At 39.7% G+C, this 24,218-nt stretch overlaps 1 protein-coding gene across 2 annotated transcripts in view; it reads left to right on the top strand.

Annotated features, from left to right (window-relative positions):
* Positions 1–24,218, top strand: part of cdk14 (cyclin-dependent kinase 14) — a 202,912-nt gene that overhangs the window by 102,249 nt on the left and 76,445 nt on the right. For both annotated transcript variants that reach the window (XM_035672792.1, XM_035672793.1), the window contains 2 exons: positions 2,341–2,461; positions 8,605–8,698. In XM_035672792.1, coding sequence (XP_035528685.1) covers positions 2,341–2,461; positions 8,605–8,698 — 215 coding nt within the window. The remainder of the gene's footprint in view (positions 1–2,340; positions 2,462–8,604; positions 8,699–24,218) is intronic.

Genomic DNA, 24,218 nt, shown 5'->3' on the forward strand with positions numbered 1-24,218 from the left:
GTTCCAACACAAGGAAATGTTAAATACCTCCTCCCTCCTCTCATTTATCCTCCCCTCTGCCCTTCTTCCTCCCACACACAGGGGACAAGCAGCAGGGCAGGAACTCCTTTTTTACCAGGCTAAATGCTTTAATTAAGCCCTCGACCACTTGGGAAGAGACAAAGAGGTAGTGCCATCAGCCTCATTAAAGCTCACTGCATCTGCACTCTGCTCTACCATTAGCTGCCATGGGAGCACTGTCGCCAGATAGTTAACTAACCCGGGTTTGTGTCCCTACATAAATTAATACTAGAACAAGGTTAACAACCTGGAGACACTCATGCAACCCTAGGTAGCCCTAGGTATTGTAAAAACGTCCAGTGATGTCCGATTCACTCAGTAGAAAACAGTTTGGATCCTTTGGGTTCCTCTGAGTGGTATACACATCGCACGGTTTCTCACTGAAAAGGTCTTCCATCATGATTTCCATTTGAAAAGGCCAATTCTCAGGTGGCCCTGTCGCGGTTCAATGTACAACGGGGAGTCAGTCAAAAGACAGGTCTGCAGGTAGGAGTCCTGCATGTTGAATGTTGCAAGCAATATTGCAAACTCCCCAATAATTTTAACAAGGGCAATGGTTTCCCAAACCAGTAAGATCTTTGGTCAGGCAAACATCAAATAATTGGAAAAATAAAAAGTTCTTCAATGTGAAACTTTTTGGATACAGTGATGACATGGTTTTAACAAGGACGTGGATATCTTACAAAAATGAATGTCCTTTTAATGAGCAAGTTAACCTAGCTGAAATTCTCCAGTGGTTAAAGTTCTCACTTTGCTGCCATGATGTGGAGGTGTACTCCAGGTGTGCCAGTACAGTGTGACATCACTGTTGGGTGTGATTATGGGGAGTGCCTGAATTGGACCAAAAAAGGTGCCAGTACCCTAATTCACCGTGATGCAACCCTAACAACATTTTTTAATCCAGATTCCACAGGTGGCAATACGCAATTCAAAGTAAGTTAAACTGATGTGGACAAAAATCAGTGCTGGTACTCCGTACCGGTGAGTCCTGGCCCATTTCAGGCAGTGGTTACAGGTGCAACAGAGCATATACCTGATCATGCCCAATTACACCCAGCATTTACGCTAGTTTGATGCTACAGACTACATTGCAATTGTATTTTTTTAACCTCATCCTCTATGATACTTAGTGTAATACTTGAGAATTTTTATTTCAGTCTGATTACCAACACGATTAGCAGTTGCAGTAACACACTACTCATGAAGGCTATTAAGGTACTTTAAAGCCCTAAGCGCCTGATTGTTGCAGTTTGTGTCAAAAACATCATAGTCAAATTGGAAAACACAGACCGGATACACATACTTTTAGATTCAATGACTTATATTTTCCAGGGATATATTATTTCCAATATGCATCACTGAGAAATCATAGAAAAAAAAGACACTAGATCATCATGTGTTTATGTTTTATTCAGTATCAAAGTAATCCGGTGATAGTTGTCTGTACATCCATGGGAACATTGCAAAACGGAACTACTAACAATTGATTCTGCATACTTTAAATGGTGCTAATTTGTCGGAATGTGAAAAAATATAGGCTAACAACAGAGGAGTCAAGTTGTAGCCCACAGCTGACTCACTGACTCCATGGCAACATTATACTTCTAATTTGCAGCCCCCAAATTATTGTTGTCGCAATTCTGTCTGAGATGGGGCCACATTGTCAGAATTTGAAGCCCTGCTCAACTGTGGACACAGTTTTTCTGTTTTGTTTCTGTTCAGGCAACATAGCAATGTGAAATCATAATGTTAATAACAACATAACAAAATCAATTCAAAATTGCAGAAGATACATATCAAGATTCTTATGTGATTTTCTTGGGTGGGGGCTGTCTATTAAATTTCATAATCTAATGGAGATATTGCTCTGGAATTTGCTGAGCACATTCATGGTGGATAAACCGTTTTGCCAGCGAAAACATTACTATTTTATGAATTTCTTCTGTTTTGTTATGTTCTTCTGTTTGTCATTTCATTCTTTTATTTATCAGAATTCTGAACAGTGCAGCATTTTGCATTTCCTTGCTGTATCCTAATTCTTACAGTATGCTATAATGACTCAATTTCCTCACACAGATTTATATCTATATAGATTTATTATATTAAAATCTAATTTCATCTGAATGCATATTATACATTGTTGTGTGTATAACCAGAGAGTGCCTACTACAGTGTGTTTGGCTGCTCCTCTCCTGTCTTCTGCTTTGTTTTCAGAACCCCGGTGAAGGTCATTCAATGATAATGCTTTCTCAGACAGTGTTGTTGTGTTTCTCCCCTCAGGCCTGGCCAGGGCCAAATCAGTCCCCAGCCATACCTACTCCAATGAGGTGGTGACCCTGTGGTACCGGCCTCCAGATGTCCTGCTGGGATCCACAGACTACTCCACCTGCCTGGACATGTGGTGGGTACTCCTAACCCCTGACCCCAAAAGATCCCCCCCAGACACTTTTTGTGTAATTTATCCTTGATTTATTCAGGTATTCCCACTAAAAGGAACTAAAAATAAATCATAAAGTAGACAAAAACACATTAAAACACACCTAACTGTAGCTCATCCTAAACTGAGGGTGTGTTCCCTGGATAAATCTCTGTTGTGTATCTTAGTTTGTTCCTCTCATGTGTCCTGTCTCCTTGGCCACCCTTCACCTTCTGCCTCCCTCCTCCCACTGACAGTGTGGAGCTGGAGAGGCGGAATCACTCACATTCAGCACATTCACATTTCTCACACATACAGATGGAGCTGCTACGGATAAGAATGAAACAACTACCAAAATTTGATTGAACTCTTACTTGCCTTTGAATAGAACATCATACATCATACATCATAACATCATATTATCACTAAGCTAGAGTAATATATTTTTAAGAAAGGCTGAATGCTTTGGAGAAAAAGTGTAATTGTATTTTTTTCTGACCAATATTGCGATTACAATTTACATTTAAAAGTTGTTTTCCCCAAATATATCATTAGCTAGGTTTCTGTAGATAAGAATATCAACATGTAGCAGGATTTTACATTAGTTGCGTATTGCATTACTCAGTATTCATTGTTAAAAAGAATTTTGACATTCAAAAGTAATGTTATATTTACTTACAACCCCTAATGATACCGTTGACTGCTAACAGTCTGTGCTGTTTCTGCTTTTGCATTATTAGCAACATTAGCGATGCAAACTGACAGGACGGGCTGCTTTCATAGCACCAACTCCTTAATGTCATGATTTAGAGGTTTTGAGGTGATCAATATCAAACATACATATACTATATATTATGTGCATAATGCTTTAATTTGGACATTCTAATTACGTTTTACTATCTGCCAGCTCACTTAGAAATGATCAAGCTAACTGCTAACCAGCACTTTCTGTCAGAAAATGACAAGAATCGAAAAGCAAGATTGTTTCTGTAGTGAGACTTTTCACTGTCTACATGTCAGGCAGGCTGTGTTGTTGTAACTAAGGTGTCCGTGAAAAAAAACTCATAAGAAATTTGATAGTAGCTTAGTGAGACACTTTAATGGTGTAACCTTGCAAGAATGATAGGCCGGTTGGAGCTGCTCTATAGTTCATTCTAGAGAACTGGACAACCTTTAGATCGAAATATGAGGTTGATTGTCTTTTTTTGTGTTTGTTTTATTTTCCATCTTTGGTACAATCCGTATAGCTTGTTGATAACATATTGTAGAAATCGGCGGCACTTCGAGACACGTTTGACAACCTTGGGAAGTTTTTGGTTTATCCGTTTCAAGAAAATTACATTGTTGATGACGTTCGAAATTGGCCTCATGTGTAGCATGCATACACAAAATAAGCAAAGATACAGTTGAAAAAAATACCACCAGTAATAAATCATATAATATTTGACTCTGATGAAGAGATGCTGAAACATATAAAGTTGTATCTGATTCATCTTCTGGTCTTTTCCTCAATTAGGAAGATAAGATTTTAACTCAAGTTGATCACAACTGCAGCAAATGCTTGAACAGGAAATGGAAAATGAGTATGCCCCAGAGGTGGAGCAATCTGCTTCCCCTTCTAGACCAGCCATTCTCCACCTAGTCTCCCTTATATATGAAGCTTCCGTCCAGCAATACTGGTGTTGGACTCTCTGTCAAGCCTTGGTGACCCCTTCTGTCTGGACAGGCAGTCTGCAGGGACATCCCATGAACCCCAGCTGCATTCTCCAGCATCCAATTAAAGAGCTGTTGGGGGGTTTTGGAGTGTGGGAGGCAGAGGGACAGTGTGTCTGCTTCAAGGGTATTTGCAGGTGGCCAAATCCACAGGGTGGTGTTCCAGCCCTCTGAGAGTCACCCTGCAACACACACACACACACACAACACAACACACACACACACACACTCACCCCTGGTCACTTAGGAAGCAGTCTTCCATGAAAAAGCATCTCTTGCAGGACCAAAAGGTTGTGCTGATCTGTCTTCCTGCCACAAGAAGCATCCATCACAGCAGCCTACAGGTTACAGGCTGCTCTCTGTGAGGAGGGAGGGTGTGATGGAAGACGGGCGAAGAACTGCTCTATTTTTACCTTCACCCAGCTGCAGCTCTCACACACATCTGTCAATCAGGCTCAACGCTGAGATCACTCAAGTGTGATCATGCAGAGATTAATATACATGTTCAGTTGTGGTAGGCTGCACTGCAAAACAGCTCAAACTTTAATGGCAAGGCTGGTGTTTATATTTTTCTCATTGTCAACAAATGCCATGAAAAGATCGAAGCCAACATTGTGTTGGTCAGTTTGTAATACTTTACCCTGTCTATGGCTCTACACTCCATTGTCCATTGCTCCTACTGTAGATGTAACTCAATTTCAGCAGCAAAATAATCCTCATTTAGTGTTTTAGTGAGTATTTCCGACAGTAGAGCTCTAAGCATCTTAATACAAGAGTATTAAGATATATCAGACTTTGGATACACACAATAGAATCATATTTGTGCCTCATCTGTAAGTGCACATTAAAAACAAAAGCACATACATTATATTTTAAAACTAGCATGTCACTATCTCCAACTTCTCCTAGGGCTCCTCGATGTACCTGTTGACAGATAATCAAAACTGAAAGGACCTACAAGGATGTTGAGAGAGACAGAAAAGACACTGTGAGCAAATGTCCAAGGGTTTGAATGTGCACCAAGTGGGGAAAGAGGTTATAATTTGTGGAGATAATATAATTTATTCTTTGTTTCAAAAAATGATGACACTAAAAATGTAAATGCAAGTTCAATAACCTACTTGGCCAAGGAAAACCTTGAGCAGACCCCGGCTCTAGGTGGGTGGCCCTTTGCCTCGACCGGTTGGGGTTGTAAGTTAAGTTACATTAGTTATGTGACATAAGTCAACTACGTGATGTAAGTATGTTACACAAGTTAACTACACAAGCTGACTATTGGTTTCACAAGGGAAAGTGTTTAGGTAGGCTACGTTATGCACAATAAGTGTGTTACATACTCGACAGAAGTTTAATACATTATGTATGTACCTAAAGAACAATTAAGTTCATTTAAATAAGTCAATATTAACTATTGATTTGACACCAACCCCAGTCTACCGTGTGAAAGTCTTGAACTCTCTATCCACTCACCCCTACATGGACTGTTGCTCTTTATACTTCATTCATTCATCCTTGGCTCCTGTCATTATCGCCCCTGCTGGTACTGCACCTTCGTACACGTGTACTTTTCACATGTATTGTAGGTAAAATGCGACACTGACATGGTATCCCTTAATGCATTGGTTCTTAAACTTTTCCATTAATGTGACCCCTTTGAAAGAAAATAAAATCCAAGCCAAGAAAATAAAATCCTCTAAAGAGGTACAATGCTGCACAGCCTTGTAACTGAAAAACACTTAAATGCTACATTTTAAATGTTTAGAATCAATCAATAAATTAATGGCACACTATGACTAAACTATGCCTAACAATCTTTTATGATCATGCAATAACACTGCGTCTTTTTGGTACATTGCTTTTGTGCATTTGTTGCACACTTTAATGAGAAACATGCTTGTACAGGATCTTAGTAATTCATTCTCGGTGGTACGGAGGCAGCTTCAGTGATCAAAAGGTTTTAGGGTGGTTGACAGTTTATGGCAAGTAACTATTGCATTGAAAAGAAGAATTTTGAAGTAGGTTATTGAACTTGCATTTACATTTTTAGTGCACTCATTATAGTATAATTATTTTAGGAAGCATGCATGACAGACTTTTCTTAAATTAATCTTAAAATCTAAAATAATAAAATAAAATAAAATAATAAAATCGCACATACCCCCTGCAGTACTCCAAAGTATCCCTAGGGGTATGCATAACCCTGTTTGAGAAACATTGCTTAAGTGGATTGGCAGGTCTATTACATGCTTTGGCGTGTAACTGGGCTGGATAAATGGCTCTGCATCCCAGTGGATAGGTTTCCAGTCCTTCTGGCAGCATCATCTTCACATGACTCCAGCTGTGTGAGGAGAAGATAAGAGTTGACACCAGGAGAAGAGTTTTTGCCACTATTTCCATTTGAGATTTCCAATCTGTAGAAGTAACAGAGTTTTATGAACTTGATCTTCCTTACTTACTTTATTTTTTTCATGAATCAGTCTAACCCTTTTAAAACCATCAGTGAGTGAGAGTTAAATGAGAAGTCTTGGAGGATGACTATGAGACATAATCACTTGTTTAGACAGATGTGTTTTGCTGTGTGAATCCCACCAGTGTATTGTGGTAGCAGCAGCTTTCCTCCCAGCCAGGTCTGCTGCCATCACAAGGGTTCATTAACTGTCTGTGAGCAAACAGGCCTGTATTTACTGAGGCTAATTTACTGTGTGCTAAAACTTAAGCAGCACAGCTGGCCCCAGTGACTGACTGATTTACAGAGATCTTATAGCCACAGAACCTCTAACACTATGTAATTACAGTAACAGCAGTGTTAAAACACCATACTGGCTGTGTGCGGTCTGAGCCAGCAACTGCACTGAACAATAGGAATTAGAAAGAGAACAATTATAGCACTAATATATTATTTAAACATACCAGAAGGAGTTTTTAACTGGTTATGTAGCAGTCTCAATGTAATACCGATGCCTACTTCTGATTATGATATATTTATAAACAAACACGACCATCAGCGAAAAGATTGGTGGTTGCTTATTGGTTATGGTTATTCTTAATCCCTGCCACCAGGTTGGAGTTCCTTGTTCCACCTTAAATAGTGATATAATATGAGTAAAACTGACATCAGTCTTTGGATTTTATGAATTCAAATCTTTTATTTATAGCATCACACTCTGGAATTTGAAAAAGGTGTTTGACAGGTTTGTATATTAACAATAGATCATATGACTTGTATGTTAAAAGTGATAAATCTAGAAAGAATAATCACCCTACTCTCCAATTTCAAGTTCTACAATGTATTTTTGCATCTTGCATCTTATTATTTTAGTTTTACGTACCACAACTTTACTCTTTTGGTTTTGTTTTGAACTGAAACAGAGCTAAAAGAGAGTGGATATTACACTTACATTAATCAGGTGGACACAAACACCATGTTTCACCATGTGGATGTGTAAATAAACAACATACTATAACATAACAACTTTTAAAGCTGATCATTTGTACAGTGGTGGTTTTCCACTGGCCCCATGTTGCAGAAAATCAGTTAATAGAGGTTTAAATTAAGGTCACCCACCGACCTCTTGTATAGTCCTCTGTCACTGTCAGGGAGGAACATTATCATAAAATAGCAGACACACAAACCATATGACTGTAACCCTAGAGATGGTATGAGTGTATACTGTTTGGAAGCTGACCTTTGTCCACACACACACACACACACTCACACACACACACACAGAACAGAGCTGTTCTGTACGCTCCAGTAGAAATACTGGATGCTGAGGTTACAGCCATGTCATGGAGATGGATAGATCCCCATGATACAGGATTTCATTCACGGCTGGTTTCTGGAATGTTAAAATGGAGGGAATGTAGAAATTTTGAGGAATGAATTTCTAGTAATCCCTTCCTCCCTTTCTCCCTCCCCCATTGCGTTGCTGGTGTTTCGGCTCAGAGAGGGAGTGTGCACTGGGCCAGAAAGTGAAACTGTCAGACCCTTTGACAAATGAGCGCTGGCAACAGTTTACACACACCCACACGCACACACCTCTTTTGCTCTCCCTCTTTACTGGACCTGATATTTCTCAGTGTAATGGCTCCTCACAGGTTGCACCGATCTACTGATTTACTGATTTCAACCTGCATTCACAGTCTGACAGCCTTTAGAAAGAAAATAAATCGGTGCCTTTTTTAGAATGACTTTTGCTTTGAGGCTTGTTAGGGACATAAACAGTACAAGTTCAAACTGGATTTAGATGTGCACAAATAACCATTCAGTATTACACTTGACTTGTTTTCTGTGATTGTAATGATGATTATTTTTTTGATTAGCAAATCTGGAAATGACGATGATGAAAAATAAAAACAATCCACTGAACTTGCAATTCTGAAGTTGAAACAAGTATTGTTGTTCTCTCTTCAAGGGGAGTGGGCTGCATCTTCATTGAGATGATCCAAGGAGTGGCTGCCTTTCCCGGGATGAAGGACATCCAAGATCAGCTGGAGAGGATATTCCTGGTGAGTCGGCAGTGTCTGTGTGCACCCTACGTGTATTAGTGTATTTTCTGATGGCAACTATCTTAGAAAACCTCCTACCCTGCAGCCTACATCAGTGCAGCTGGATCTGCTTTTCTTTCAGTCCAACAACAGCAGGAACATGGCTGAGCATTGATACAGTAATACCTGAGGTTCAGTACTTATATCTTACTTTCTTTTTTGGTCATTTAATGAACGTTGCCATCAGGAGATCTAAATGTTGATTTTGTTCACTGATGTTCAGAAGTAGTCTTAACAACATATCTGTTTGTGAGCCTGCACTGACAGGTCCGGTCCGACCAAAACACAATCCATCTAGGGTACCTGGCTAGCAAAACCATGCTATGATCTAACTTAAATCAGAAAATATCTTGACCTGGCAAATCATTTAATGCCAACTTCCAATACTCAGCAGTTTTTGGATACTAGATGGATATATTTCCGTCAGTAATCAAGTGTTGGGGGTCAATACCCAGCCCTGAGTACGAAGGAAGAAGGTAAAATGAAAATGTTTTGCCTTTAAAGACTTAATCAATTCCTCCCATGTGTGATAGGGATGCTTGTGAAACTTCTTTTGTATTTCACTTTGAGACACATTGCTGTACATGATTCATTTCACTCATACACATCATGTACTTGCACAAACTTGATATCAGGACTGTACCTAGATCAAGACTTTTCCAAGTTGACTCTCTTTTTTTATGTTATTTAGTAAGGTAGATCTTGTTTTATGTTATCCGTTAAAGGACAAGTGTATGATTTAGTGACATCTATTGGTGAAGTGTATCCAGCTGAAATCGCCAACCAAGCATGTAAGAGAAAGGCCCAATCTAGAGCCAGTGCTCTGAAACATGGTGGTTCAACATGGTGGACTCTGTAGAAAAGGACCTTCTGCCTCTGTAGATGAAATCAGCTCATTTTAAGATAACAAAAACACAACAATTCCTATCTTAAGGTGGTTATACACTAATGAAAACATACCTATGAATATTATATTCAATTTCTGACAATAGATCCTCCTTACACACTGGATCTTTAAAATCCCTTTCTTACCACTTAAACTACAGTTCAGTGAACATGAATGTTTTGCCTGTAAGACTTAGGTTTTAGTACCTTTAATGTCAGCTAACATGATCCCCTTTAATGTGAAAACACAGTCAAAGAAATAAAAAGTATGTGTCCCAATCATAGTTCAGTAATAAAATCCTAACGCATTGCGCAGTGTCTCTCCTGCATGGCTGCCAACAGCACTATCAGCTGAAGTGTTGATCACACTGGACGGCAGGAGAGGAAGTGCCAGCTTCTGATCTGGTTCAGAAGTAATTTAGCATCCATCAACAGAGATGAGAGCCTCGCAGGGGCAAGCAGAAACTTGGATGAAGAAACAGGGAGAACGTCCGCCCTCCTTTTTCATCACCCTTCTCCTTGTTTCCATTACAGTTAGGTTTGCAGTTAGGTCTTTTTGAGACAAGACTCGCTTTGTAAAACTTGATAGTCTGCCATGTTGTTATCTTGTGTTGCTCTGTGTGCAATGACAGCAGCATATAATGCTTCAACTGAAAAAAATTCAATTGGTGGCTGCTTCACTTATTTCTGTGCCTTACTGTAGGTAGGGCTGTGTATTGGCAAGTATCTGCCGATACGATATAGAGGTTACAATTTTTCGATATATTCCAATACTGTAAGCTAATTTTAGGAAAACTGTCATAGTATAAAGAACACACCACCATATACATAAGATCTGAGTTTTAAAAAAGCTGACATTTTTATGCAACCACAACAGTGGGATTTGCATTTTAATTTATCACAGCCCCTGTAACATCCAACATCACAGCCCTCAGTTTACATTTACAACACTGCTATATAGAGGTTGGCGGTTTAAAAACAAAAATCGATACAGTGTTGTTGAGAAGCAATACAATATCATAACATAAGTGTATCAATATTTTCTTACACGCCTAGTGTTAGGTAGGACATTAAATATCTTTCTGTGTGATACAAATACATACACTGACTGTTGTAGCAGCTTTGTAAAGGTTCAAGCGTAGCCTAGTTATAACTAAAATTTTTATTTAGTAGTACAGGTTAGTATAAAATGAATGTGCACAGTAACCTTAACAGTGGAACTCTCTCTTTGGTCATTGATTGGATAATAAGTTAGTTAGTTACTTATAACTTTATGTCCAAACTGGTTATTCCATAAGTGATTGTGGTGCAACCAAGTAGCTGATTTAGTTACAAACTAACTATTATTAGGTAATAATTAATCCACAGGTGTCGACTTTACTACACATTAATGGTGCAACGCTGTGCTGGACCATTATTCTTGGGTTATCGTGGTGCAACCAATTTTAGAAGTTGATTTAGTTACAAGCTGACTAGTAGTTAATAAACCTTTAGTGTTGGGCGGTGGTGGCTGAGGGGTCCACTAACCAGAAGGTTGGTGGTTTGATTCCCGGGGTTCTCCTGCTGAATCTCGAAGTGTCTTTGAGCAAGATACTAAACCCCAAATTGCTCCTGATGCTGTGCATTGAGGTATGAATGTGAGCGAATGGATGAGGTTTTGTTTGTATTGAGCGTTTGTCATCACTGTGTGAATCGGTGAATATGGCATGTAGTGTAAAGCACTTTGAGTGGTTGGAAGACTAGAAAGGCGTTATATAAGTACAGTCTGTTTACTATTTAGTGTCAAGTTTACACCCTAACTTAATAGAGAACTTACTCATAGCTGGTGCAACCCAGTCCCATTACTCTTGGTTTCTGTTGCCACATGCTAATGGCAGGGTCAGAATGTGGGATAAACAGAATGAATCATTGCTTCCATCCCACCTGGTAACAAAGGAACAGGCTTATACTCTAATGATGTGTGTTTTCTATGCACACATTAGGCTCATTAATACCAGTCAAGTCTCATTTCAATGCCACAGCATGCACTAGTGCTGCTGCTGACCAGGTGTATCCGTCTGTGGCCAGAGTCAAACTGGACTGCATCCAGCAGGATATTGCTCCATCTCACAAAGCACATCTCGGGAGTGCTTCCAGGAATGTCAACAGAGTGCTTTTAAATGAGATGAAACACAGGCTTTGCAGCATAAATGTAAAACTGAAAATGTGTGAACTTGTTGTATTGAGTCACTGTCAACATGGACCAGAGTCCATGTGGACCAGAGTCCATGTTGACAGTACAGCAGCCATTAGGTAATTGCATATACTGTATGTACTGTATGTATCTCTGCATTGGCAAGCATAGCATAAATATTTTAAAGTGAAGTCTCATGAATCCTTTAATCGCTTGATCTGCTATCCCCCCCATATGATTTCATCCCCAATCTCTTAATTGAAGCAGAGTGTAGCAGGGCAGACATAATGGATTTATATTCATAGGCTGGAAGGGCTTGAATAATTAATGTAGAGAATTACAGAGATGAGAGTATGAAGGGGTTCGACCAGGGAAGAAGTCAAGTATGGAGACAAAGCATGTTCACTGCTGTTTGGCCTCTGGGCTGAAGGCTACAGAGAATGGATGGATTTCGGATGAGGAGAGATGGAGGATGCCCCGCAGGCAGGGGGTCTCAAGCAAAGTGTGAAAACGTAGAAGGAGGAGAGGGAGATGAAGAAAAATACTTCTTATTGATTGTCTTTTTTGCCAGAAGGGGAAAATGGGGCTTCCTGCACACATCTGTATGAGGCTCTGGCCCTCAGTGATCCCAGCTCCCCTCTCAGTCACAGAGACATACCATGATAGGACGAGAGAGGCCCAACAGTGGGATGGCGGATTGCCCCTGGCCAGACTGACGATGAGGCTCAGCTGCACACTGCCTCCCTACAGAGGCTTTCCATTTTGGTCAGAAATCTTCTTCTTTTTCATCATGGAGGTTGACTGGAGAATTTAATATATGCAAATGATGTCTACATGTCTACAAGTCAGGCTATACAAAGAGCCTGGTAAATCGCTTATGTATTTTTCTTCTTGAAAATCATGCACAGAGATGCACTACTTCTTTTAATAGACTAATAGGTGAGAAGAAGAATTTTCTGTAAAAGTAAAATTAAATGCATCAATACAAGGTCTACCGGTAAATTATATGACCTGTATATACTTCTGAAAAATGTCCTGGCTCTACAGCTATTTTTTCTCTTACTCATTCAATCACAAAAATCGCCCCAAAAAACAACCAGCAATGGACTCTTATCAAAACACTATGCACAATATTTAGGGCTCTATTTGAATTGCCTGAGTGCAGTGACTAGCACAAAGTGGTGCATGAACTGCTGCTTCTGACAAAAATGTAAGAATTATCTGTAATTTATAGATCAATGCTTTGCCAACACCCATGCTTTAACCACGTAAAAATGTTTTTTTGTAATGCTGATTTTAAATGCATTTAAAAATAAAAATGCTAAAAATAAAGACTCACCCGTAGTTCTCCTCTGAAGGGCTGCATATTCATAAAACCATTTCAAGCATATAGCAAGACAATATAAATAAATATATATCAGGAGTTCCTATGAACCAAACTTAAACATAACATTAACTTCACTTTTGATATCTCAGCTATTTTCCCCTGATATTTTTATTCAAATGTACCTTTGTTTTCTACCCAACACTGTAAATATATTCCATTGCCTTTGCTATTTCTCATCCAAATCACATACTGTGTTTTGTGTTAGTGTATATTCAGCTGTCAGTTGGAGGTAAAGAGACAGATGAATATGGAAATGTGGAGGTTTGCGGCTTGGCGAGGCAATGTGTGATCCACAAAACTAGCCCACCTGTCAGATCGAGCCCGATGTTGACATTTCCATCCATCCTGCCTGCTCTGCAGCCCTGTGTGTGTTTGTGTGTGTTTGTGTGTGTTTGTGTCTGTCTGGGCTGTCAGACGGGTCAGAGTTTGGATGCACAGCCTCAGAGACTCATGTGAAGGGCACCATCAATGAATTATGTAGAGTCAGAAGCATCTTAAAGGCCATGTTGTTTGAAGAGAGGAAGAGAAAGGTCAGCTTCCATCACTGTTTGAGAGGCACCCTGCCAGGAGTTGAGTCGGCACATTGAACGCAACGTCCGCAGAGTTGGAATGTCACAAGGTGGCCTGGAGTTTTTCTGCTGTTAGCCAGACCTTCAGTGTAATGGGGCGTTAGCATTCTTGGGCGAAAACAGGGGCTCTTGCATGTGCTGCTGTTCAGTGTAGGATTCTTGTGGAAAGTTATTAGCAAACAGTACTAGCGTTGCAAGTTTGGTATCATCTTCTGTACCAGTACATAATGACTTTCGCACAGAGCCACAGGCCATGAAATGTGATGAAACATGATAAAGTGCCTTAGTCTGCCCTTCGAGTGGAGAAAACACAATTAAGTGCCATCTCGGTGCCCTTCCAGCGGACAAAGCATGATAAAGTGCCTCAGTCTGTCATTGTCTGGACGGGGATCTTCAATACAACAGAACTCCACTGATTTTAGCATTCAGCAAAGGAGCAAAATTGATGCAGGTTAACCAGAGATATTGTGTTTTCCTTGACAAAACCTGGTGCCTATGTCACCCACAATGGAACTCGATCCCAAACAGTTCAGTCAGAGGTTTTTTTCTTTGTCTTCAGCCCCAACCAACATTTATCAGACTTCACACAGCTCTGGAGACACTAAAGGCTTTGTACAACTTTTTATGCAGCCGGTACTCCCCAGGATCTGTAAACAGACTTTGTTGTGTAAAATTGGTGGAGTTTCTTGCCCCATCTGACTTAACTTTAGAGATACTACTGTGTTCCCAGATTCAGAAATATTACAACCAATAGAAAAATTACAAAAATAAGATCTAAGTTGTAGTAAACTGGAACTGTCTTTTAAATTAAGCTGTTTTTTAAGCTGTCTGTAGAACCATTCTCCATACTCTGAAATTGGCACTTTAATTGTTGCTCAATTAAAGTGTCAAAGGACAGCAGAGTAGTCGCTTTAAGAAATGCAAACATGCAAAAATATGAAACACATCATTTAGTTTATTTGTTACTCTGTCTTTATGGCCAACAAATTAAAGTATTTTAGTGATTATTGGTGCATTCCATTTAATTCGGTAGTCCAGAGTCCGAGCTGGGAATGACAGCACACCCGAGTCGACCACATTCCAGTACAACAAGTAGGAAAACCAAGCTCTAGCCAGGTTAGCCATTAGCCATTGTTAGCAATACCTGTTGATAATGACAGAATATTACTACAACTTTCACTTAGTTGACTAGCGGAGGAGCCATCTGGGATTTTAAGGTTGGGGTTGGTGAGGTTCTCCAACTTTCCTAGTTGGAAATCCAATCCCGCGGCATTCCAGTTGAAATTTCCGACTGTGAACTTGGTAAAGTAAATAGTAAATTATAGTATGAAGAGTGAGAAAGTCTGCATACGGAGGTGGTGGGTTGGATGGATTGCAAACAAAAACAGGAATTTAACTCATGAGACCGCTGTTTATGTCCCACATGGAAAGTAAACAATTTATTTTAGGTACGTTACATACGTTATATTCATGTACTTAAGTTACGTCAGGTGCACAGTGTAATTTATGGTCTTTTACTAAACCTACCTGTGCCTAAAGCTAAACAAACTGCAACATCACAATCTTTAATTTGAAAAGTGTAACCGGATGAATATCTAATCTTGCAAACACAAACCCATGCACGTCCAAAAATTACGTGAAAGTGGCACCTGGAATTACAGTGGAATACTGCAACGTACCATTTGGTGATTTCAATCCTGAACAGAGCAGATGTGCAATTTTTCTTCCACTTCCCCAGTGTTAATTACAACTCTGCTCAGACATTAGCCCCCTGATGATTGTCCAGTCCTGTTAGACACCCAAGGTGAATTTCTGAGCATTTGTGCACAAATGGTCCCTTCCCCTGTTTTGTGGAGTTTTTATTCTGATGGATACAAACCCATTTACCCCAACATACAGTCCTTAAAGTCTCTTAACACTTTTCTTCACAAGCCTCTGCTAATCACTAATGAGGCCATTAACAATTAAATGTTGAATTAGGCTCCTGTGGCAAATAGATAAATAAATAAATCCGCAAATGGCTTTTCTGTACTTGTTAAACCAGATGTTTTTTTTCTCCTCGTCCAATTTCCCTCTGATACCACACGTTCACAGTGTTATTATCCCTGACAGCAGTAAGACTATGCCACATCCTGGGCTTATCACCGTTCCTTCTGTGCACGTCCGGGTGAGCAAGGCATAAATACATGCTTTTATTTATTCAAGGTGTCTGTGTCAGATGCATGCTGGTGTCTTTAGTAATGAAATATCTGCGGTTATCCAGCCTGCATGTTCTGGCCTGTGGTTTTCTTTAGAAAGGTGTTAACGTGGCTTTGTATCTCTCTTACACACACACACACACACACTCTCTCTGAGAATGTCTGTGTGAATTAAAGTCGTGGTGGATGAGGCCAGGCTCAGGCGAGCTGGTTAACTAGCTGTCACCACGCAAAAGATTACGTCCACTGGAAGGACTGTATGAATATGGACAGGTCTATCTGCAGGAAATGGCCTGTCAGGCAGAGGTGAGCACATTGCCGTACAAGTTTGTGTTTCTGTTTTTGCTTAAAAGACAACGAGCTGCCTTCTCATATTAGTGTGACTGAAATAGCTGTTTGTGCTGAAATATGAGCACTACCAATCTGACAGCCATGGACAATATGATAGTTTATGTTTCTGCACATAAGACTTGTTATTTACACCCACACATTGGCTAAGTTTACCTGATCATAATAATGTGACTATGGTCATTAATCAGATTAGGGCATTAAGACGTTTCATTAATATTTCTGTTGCCATGTAGTGGAGGGTCTGATTAAGTCTTTAGATGCTGCCTCCATATTACAATGTCACAGTTTCCTTCCAATGTAGTGTATGTAGCATACTATGGGATGAAAAAGACAAATAAAATGTAAATCACAGTGTTATTTATTATCAAATTGGTTAAAACATCACTGTTCCTTTTTTTTTTGCAAATATATTTATAGCATCTCAGATAGGAACCTCATCTCCCTGTTGTCCACACATCACATTTTTATGGAGTATACAGTGGACAAACCCATCCTTCAGCCATGTTGACAGGCTTAGGATTTTGTAATTACTAGAAATTTACGAGGACCCCCTTGTGGCGATGTAAAATAAATCAGGAAATCAATGTAGTACTGTACATTAGGGAGTTAGACCAGCCCTGTCCCCTAGAACGTTTACGTTTATATATATATATAACTAATTTGCAACAACAAATGCATTTTGATGGAAACATAATGCAGAGCAAATTACATTTTCTATTAACATAAGGAAATGTAATTAATGTAACTGTCAAAAAATGTATCAGTCACATGTTCACTCACGACGTATTTCATTGTTTGTTTTTTGCCAAAACAGGGAATCTTGCAATTCTTTTTACTCGTATTGACTATTACTTAAAAATCAGCAGTGACTTGATACGTAAGAATTTCTACTAATGTACTAATGTAAATAAAATGACAACCATTCTCTAAACGTGATTTGTTCAGGAGTCTGGATGTGAACTCCAGACCCGGGTATGACAGTCCTGCACTGTGTACACCTGGCATCCAGCCCAATAACATACATAGTGTTTCAAAAACCATTTTCTGTGAACATAATCCTGGCAGGTATTACGTACACCACAACATAATTATGAAAACAATTTAGTAAAATACAAACGTAATTTCTAGGAGACAGGGTTTGCTAGACAGCTTTTTCAAGTTGTTGTATTCTGTGTTTTAATTCACAATTATCCCAATTCACAATTGTCCCGATAATGAATATTCACCATGATATACTTGCGTTTTTTTATCGCAATCTTCGATACAATTATATATTGTCCCATCCCTTGTATATAGGCTACCTTAGACGGCAGCTTTCTGACATAACGTTATCAAACAGCATATACCCTTGTGGTTATCTCTGTCATTCTTTTTCTGATAATTTCAGTAGAACATAAACAAAAAGGAAAACCTGGCCACTAGAAAAGTTAAGCAGGAAGCTAAGTTGCCTGGAGTACAGAGCATTTTAAAAATGACCCAACAGTGGAACAGTCAGAATAAACTGCACGTCCACTATCTTTGGCATGTATTATCAAACACATTTGCCCTGTCTTTGCCTTCAATACTGTTACTAAAATGGGAGTACTCCATATATTACACTGGGATAATGCTTCCTCTGTCCATGTGCATACTTGCATTAGTATAATGGTGTTTATACTGGCAGTGCCTACCCCTAGTAGGTTTAAATGAGCTTAAAGGTCAATTCTGAAGACACTCATGGCATGGCTCCAAGGATGTCAGCTTTGATTGTCCACCACTTTAGTCCAGACTGAATCAACTGTTGAATGGATTTCCATGAAATGATGTAGACACATATTCCCCTCAGGATGAATTGTAATAAATTGACTTAATTCTCTGACTTTTCACATAGTGCCATCACTTGCTCAAAAATTGTAATGTTTCCAATAGTTTCTCATACTTGCATTATTGACATTTCCATCAGCCTCAACTGTCCTTGAGGGTTAGAACAAATTAGCAAATGTAAGCATTCCAACAAGCTAAACTAAGATTGTGACTGTAATAAACATTACCAGCATGTTAACATTGTCATTTTGAGCATGTTATGTTTAACATCTCATACGATTAGTTGATTAATCGATTCGTTGTCAACTATTAAATTAATTGCCAACTATTTTGATAATCGATTCATTGTCTTGAGTCTTTTTTTAAGAAAAAAATTCCAAATTCTCTGATTTCAAGTTTCTCAGATGTGAATATTTTCTGCTTTCTTTCGTCCTCTATGAGTACACTGAATATCTTGAGTTGTTGACAAAAACAAGACATTTGAGGATGTCACCTTTTGGCTTTGGGAAACATTGATCAACATTTTTCAATAAGTTCTGACAACTAATTGATTCAACAAAATGATGAACAGATTAATCGATAATAAAAATAATTGTTATTTGCATCCCTAATGTGGTTATATGAATATACCATGTGCTATGGCTTTTGTTCTTGCTCATTAGAAAATTGGTAAGACTTTACCTTACTTTACTTTACTTATTTTATATTTAACTTTTTTTATTTTTATATATATTTTTTATTTTACTACACTTTACTTTATTTAGCAAGCTTTCAGAGCATACTATACACTCATCAAGGCATACCATGTATACTGTGATCAAAGTCAGATAGACCGAAAGCTTGCTAAATAAAGTGATATATTGCATAAATCTTTGCTTTCAATAGTTTTTGGACAACAATGGAGCTCTATGGCACAGAGGAAGAAGCTATACAAGGCTTGGGTACACTCATAATACCTGTTAGTAGATACATTCATTTGTTGGATCTTTTCATGAAATTGACAAGCTGGAAAATAGACTTTCACCAGACATACCCATTAAATGGTCTTTAACAAACAATAAGTTTCTGCACAGATGTATGTATATGCTGCTAAAAAAAATTGTGATGCTACTGTATAAGGAGCCTTGTGAAAGAGCCCTCTTACAGCATAACCAGAACCACTCTGAAAGGGTTCATTACAGCAGCAGAAGGGTCCTACATGGTGCAAATACCCATTTTCTCTCCACAGAGAGCCTGTTTATTTAGAGAGTATTCCTGCTATGAAGAGTAAGCCAGTGCACATTTGAGCTGATCTTCCCTCAGGAGAGAGCAAGGGCTGCTGGGGAGATAAATAATGCCATTTCACCAACAGCCGCTGTGTCAGAGACATGAGCGTCCATCTGCTGAAACCCAGACAGGATAGACGGGGCTTACTGAACACATTCCACCAGGTCGCAGTGGGAGACAGCTGATCCACTTGGCTTTGGTTCTGATCCGTTTGACCCCTGCCTGGAGGTGACCCCAATCTGCTTGGCTGGGAGGGGGTTGGAGAGCAGCTATGGGTGGGTTTGGGATTTCCAGAGCAGAGAGGGAGATGTTGGCTGGGGTCAGTGCTAGGACAAAGACAGAGAAGAGGCAGGAATGTGGATGAGGATGAGGGGTGGGATACAGCTGCGACTGGGGTCAGTCCTGGTACTTATGTTTGGATTAAGGGATTGATCTCTGAGGGAACAAATGCAACTTACAAACCTGGACCTACCCAAAGGTGCTGAGATTTGCAACACTTCAAAAGTACAGTATGTCATTTTTGCCACTAGGCAGCCTCTCACATCGAAATAATAATACCTTCAGTGTTCATCGTTCAGGAGGTTTCTGCCAGGAGCCCAATTATCCACAGAGGTCTCCTCCTCTCCAACGACCAGATGTGGACCCGCTGATTAAAACCAGTTAAAACACTGAATAAAGCAGTTCCACCTTCTCCCTCGCTGTTGGGCAGACAGAGGACGTCCCAGAGGGGCTGCGAGCTGAGCTGCTAACGTTAGCTTAGCTTGTTTCTCTGATTAGTTAAGATCAAGACGTCTGATGACTAAAATCCTTCATCCGGTTTATCTGGAGTTGAAAAGCACCAAGATCTAAACAGTGGATGGTACAAATGTGGCTTAAAACTTAAAAATTCAGCTTATAAAAGCTTCTGGCTCAGATTGCTCTGAGTTCTCTGAGTTAGTGCTACTCAGCACTTCTGCGGCTCTGGAGGAGGAAATAACTAACTAACTAACTGTTGTCATCAGGGTCATCACAACTTAAGACTGAAGACTAAAACTTTTCTTTCACAGAAAACCTACATTTCAGACTGGGGTGTGAAGTTTGAAAGATGCAGGCTTTTACTTGTCAGGGGGTAACGAAGGATGCTATAAGGCTGACATGAACAGTTTTTATCACTCAAGGGCCTGTAACTGCGGTGTGGCTCTGGGCTTCTGCTGCATTAATTTTTAACATTTTTTAAATCTGTTTATGGAAATGGAATACTAAATCCCTGAATGCCCCTTGAACATGAAATGTTATTTTTAGGTCATTTAAATTACTGACATTTAGGGGAACAGGGTTTTTAATTTGACAAACCAAACCAAAAACAGATAGATGTTAGATGTTCTCCTAATTATGGCGGGCCACAGGATTGTCATTCTCTGTTTTAACAAAGTTGACTCTCTCTGAAGGATTGGAAATAATGTGTATTACACTGTTTGTTCTGAGTCTTGCTGACTGTGATGAGTGTGTCTGACCTGCTGACTACCCAGATCTCTCTCATCTCTTCATTCTCTCTCTGGCAACATAAATGTAATTAGGGGCTCCTGTGTGAAGGTCAGATGTACTGTTTGTGTCTGGTTGGCTGGGTGGTCTGTAACTGAGCTGATGGGGGGGTCAGAGTATGTATGTCCAGCAGAATGTGCAGAGCTCAGGGTCATGACCTGTGACCCCACAAGAATTCCTCTGTGGCAGAACTCTCTCTCTCTGTCTATCCATACACATACACACTCTGTAAGATGAACAGACCCAGCTCTGCCCTCCCTAATGGATGTCTTCTCTTTCAACATGCTGTTTCATATGACCATATGTCTCTGTCTGTGCCCGGTCTGGAATTTACTGTGCTTGCAAAAGGGACTTTTCCATGTAGGTTCTGGAGAAAGGAGAAACCTTTTAACAATTCACTGTTGAAAACATCTAGCAGCAGAGTGAATCATGACTCCTGACTGTCAGAACCAAAGCTGCTATAGAGCCACAAACGCTTGTAAGGAGGACATAGGGTAGATTCACAATTTGTCTTATAACAATAGTCAGGAACACTGAAACAGTACAGGTGACTACATGTCACTTTTATCCTTAAACCATCTTTAAAATGTGGTTTTCAACGTAGATGAACCTAGCACGTATAATATCTAAAAAAAGGATAAAGTTCTGACCGAGGCTTGTTTAACTGTTATTGGAGCACAGAGCAAAAAGGGGTGGGACTTAGGAAGAATCAAACGTTTCTGAGATGAGTTGTTAATGTCAAACAATGCATTTAATGTATAACTTGTGTACCAACCAAAAATCTAATCACCCATATACCACCTTTAAGCTTTACACACATCATCATCGTAGCCCCACTGGCATTCTGTATACACAAGGTAAATTGTTTGTTACCTTCTGCCCACTTTAACGTTTATTGAAAAAGAAAAATATGGAGGAGTGGTCTCATTCTGGGGACTCTCTACCTGTGGAGCACCCTCCTCTGCATCTCCAGATGGGTGTTTGAGTCATGAAAACTGTGAAAAATATGTTTTAATTAAAGCCCTGTTTGAAGGGATATAATTATAGCCATTAGGATCTGATGTGGGATAATATGTAGTTTAGTTCACAAACACAGCACTGCTTAGTCAGATAGCTAGTCCGATATTAACAGGCATGATAGCTGTGACATTATAACTAACTACTTACATGTTTGTGACAAAACCCTGGGGGATTGTATACTGTGCTATTGTGTTCCAGCTTCTTTAAGTTCATCCATCACTGCATTTTTCTGTCAAGATTTTAGAAATGGTAGTTATTAGCACAAGGCTGGTTGCTGGTCAAAACAAGGGAAGATATGGTGCAGTCAGAAAGTAGTATGACACTGTTTTGTTGTGTTGGCTCTACTCCAACACATTATGTTCAGTGCAAGTGCTGACTCTTTAATTTCATTTCTGGGTGCTCACCTTCACATCACGTGTCTCTTTTTATATATAGTCGTCCAATATCAAGGGACAGAATGTAATTGAACAAGTAACAGTGTTTGTGCTTAAACCACACCACAGTTTCCATGTGCTACTCCTGATGTTTGGTTCAAATCTCATATAGTACTGTTTGCAAAATAAAAACCACTCTGTCCAGTTATCCATCATCATCAGAGCATCACAACACTGTGTAACTCCATCCTCGAATTGTTGTTTGCCTTTTAGAATACAGTAAAATGCTCATTGTCATGATAAAATGATGCTGTCAGACAATAACTACTTAGCATATGAAATGGTCATTTACTCAGTGATCTTGAATATATACCTTTAATTTAACTCAAAAATCAAAAAGCCATTAGATTGTGTTCCAGTAGTAATATGAAATGAGCAACGTATACCAAAGTGTTTGAAATGCAGTAAGATAAGCAATTCTTTTAATTAAAACATTAATTTTCACACAAAGTGTGTGTTATGACTTGAGACCATTACTGTAGATAGGTTACTTGTAAGTTTAAGCGCCGGAAGTGCAATAAGCTACAGCTGCACTGTAATGTTGGAAAGAATAAAAAAAAGTGAAGCTACAGTAACAATATCTTCATACATTTCTGCAGTGAACAGAAAGAAAGAAAAGCAATAGCAATGGTGGAGAAAATATTAGAAAGTATGTTGCTCCTCTAGATAAAGTTGTTAAAAATAGGAATACATGTTTTCAAACACATTTTGAATTAAAATAGTTAAAGAATTAATTTAGTCATTAAGTCATTTAGTTTTGGAACAGCTTTGAAAACTGAGCCAGGGGCCAGGACTGCAGACATCTTCACTTCTTGCATGTTTTGGGGGATTTTACCTTCAGTCTGGTCTTTAGCAGGTGATACACATGAGCAAGTGGATTGAGGTCAGCTGACTGACTCAGCTGTTTATGCTTATCATCATATTGTTATTTCAAATCATAGTGAAACAACCAAAAACATAGCACCACCTAATCTAACAGTACGTCACTCTCTAAGTGAACTGGTTTGATGGCTGCTGTCAGGATATGTGTAGTGATGTTTCCTACACCCCCAGCAGTACTGTTACAACTCCCCCCACCTCTGATGTCCTCATAAAGACTTTGACATTCACACCCATCCCCAAACCAGCCTTCCACTGAGCACTCGCTCTTTTCACTTCAAAGGCTGCTGAGCCTTTCCATCAATAATGCAAGCCGACTTCAGCTCTGTGGGCCAGATTGAGATCCTCTCACATGCCCCCTCATTCCCCCTACGTCACCCCTGCAGAACTGCCACAACCTCTCCTCCTCCCTCATAACTCATCCTGCCCACCCCTGTCTGCAGAAGACTCACTCATCCTGTTATGATCCTGCTCATCCAAGCTGGAAGGTGCAACGCTGCATTGAACAGTTGGCCAGCTCTCCTCAACAGGGATCTCAAAGTCTTCATTCTGTCCCTGTTTCCTTGGTTCACCCCTGTATACAGTGTATGTTATTCTTGGTATGAAATTAGATCTGCCCTTGACAGTCATCCACAGGCCCCCTCTGATTGTCTGGGCATGTTGGTTGTAGAGCAGTGGCAGATTTTCAGAGAAAGAAAACCCACAAAAATATGAGGAGAGTAAGCAAACTCAGGCATCAACATGTGGCTTACGAGAATAGTATAAAATGATCAGATCCTGATGCATATTTAACTCCCCCTGTAGTCAGAAACCAGTGTTTCTTCTTGTTCCTACAGTGTGATGTTTGAATGATGTCTGTGCAGAATTTGACTGTAGAAGAATCTGCTGAAAGTGGAAAGTTTCTCTTTGCTAACTGAAAATCTGATCTGAATCTGGGCGGCTGTGGCTCAGAGGCAGAGCGGGATTGTTGGTTCAATCCCCGGCTCCTCCTGCCA

This window comes from Morone saxatilis, unplaced genomic scaffold (genome assembly GCF_004916995.1).
Source record: "Morone saxatilis isolate NCDOM2014 unplaced genomic scaffold, NCSU_SB_2.0 Contig24, whole genome shotgun sequence".
Taxonomy (NCBI): Eukaryota; Metazoa; Chordata; class Actinopteri; family Moronidae; genus Morone; species Morone saxatilis.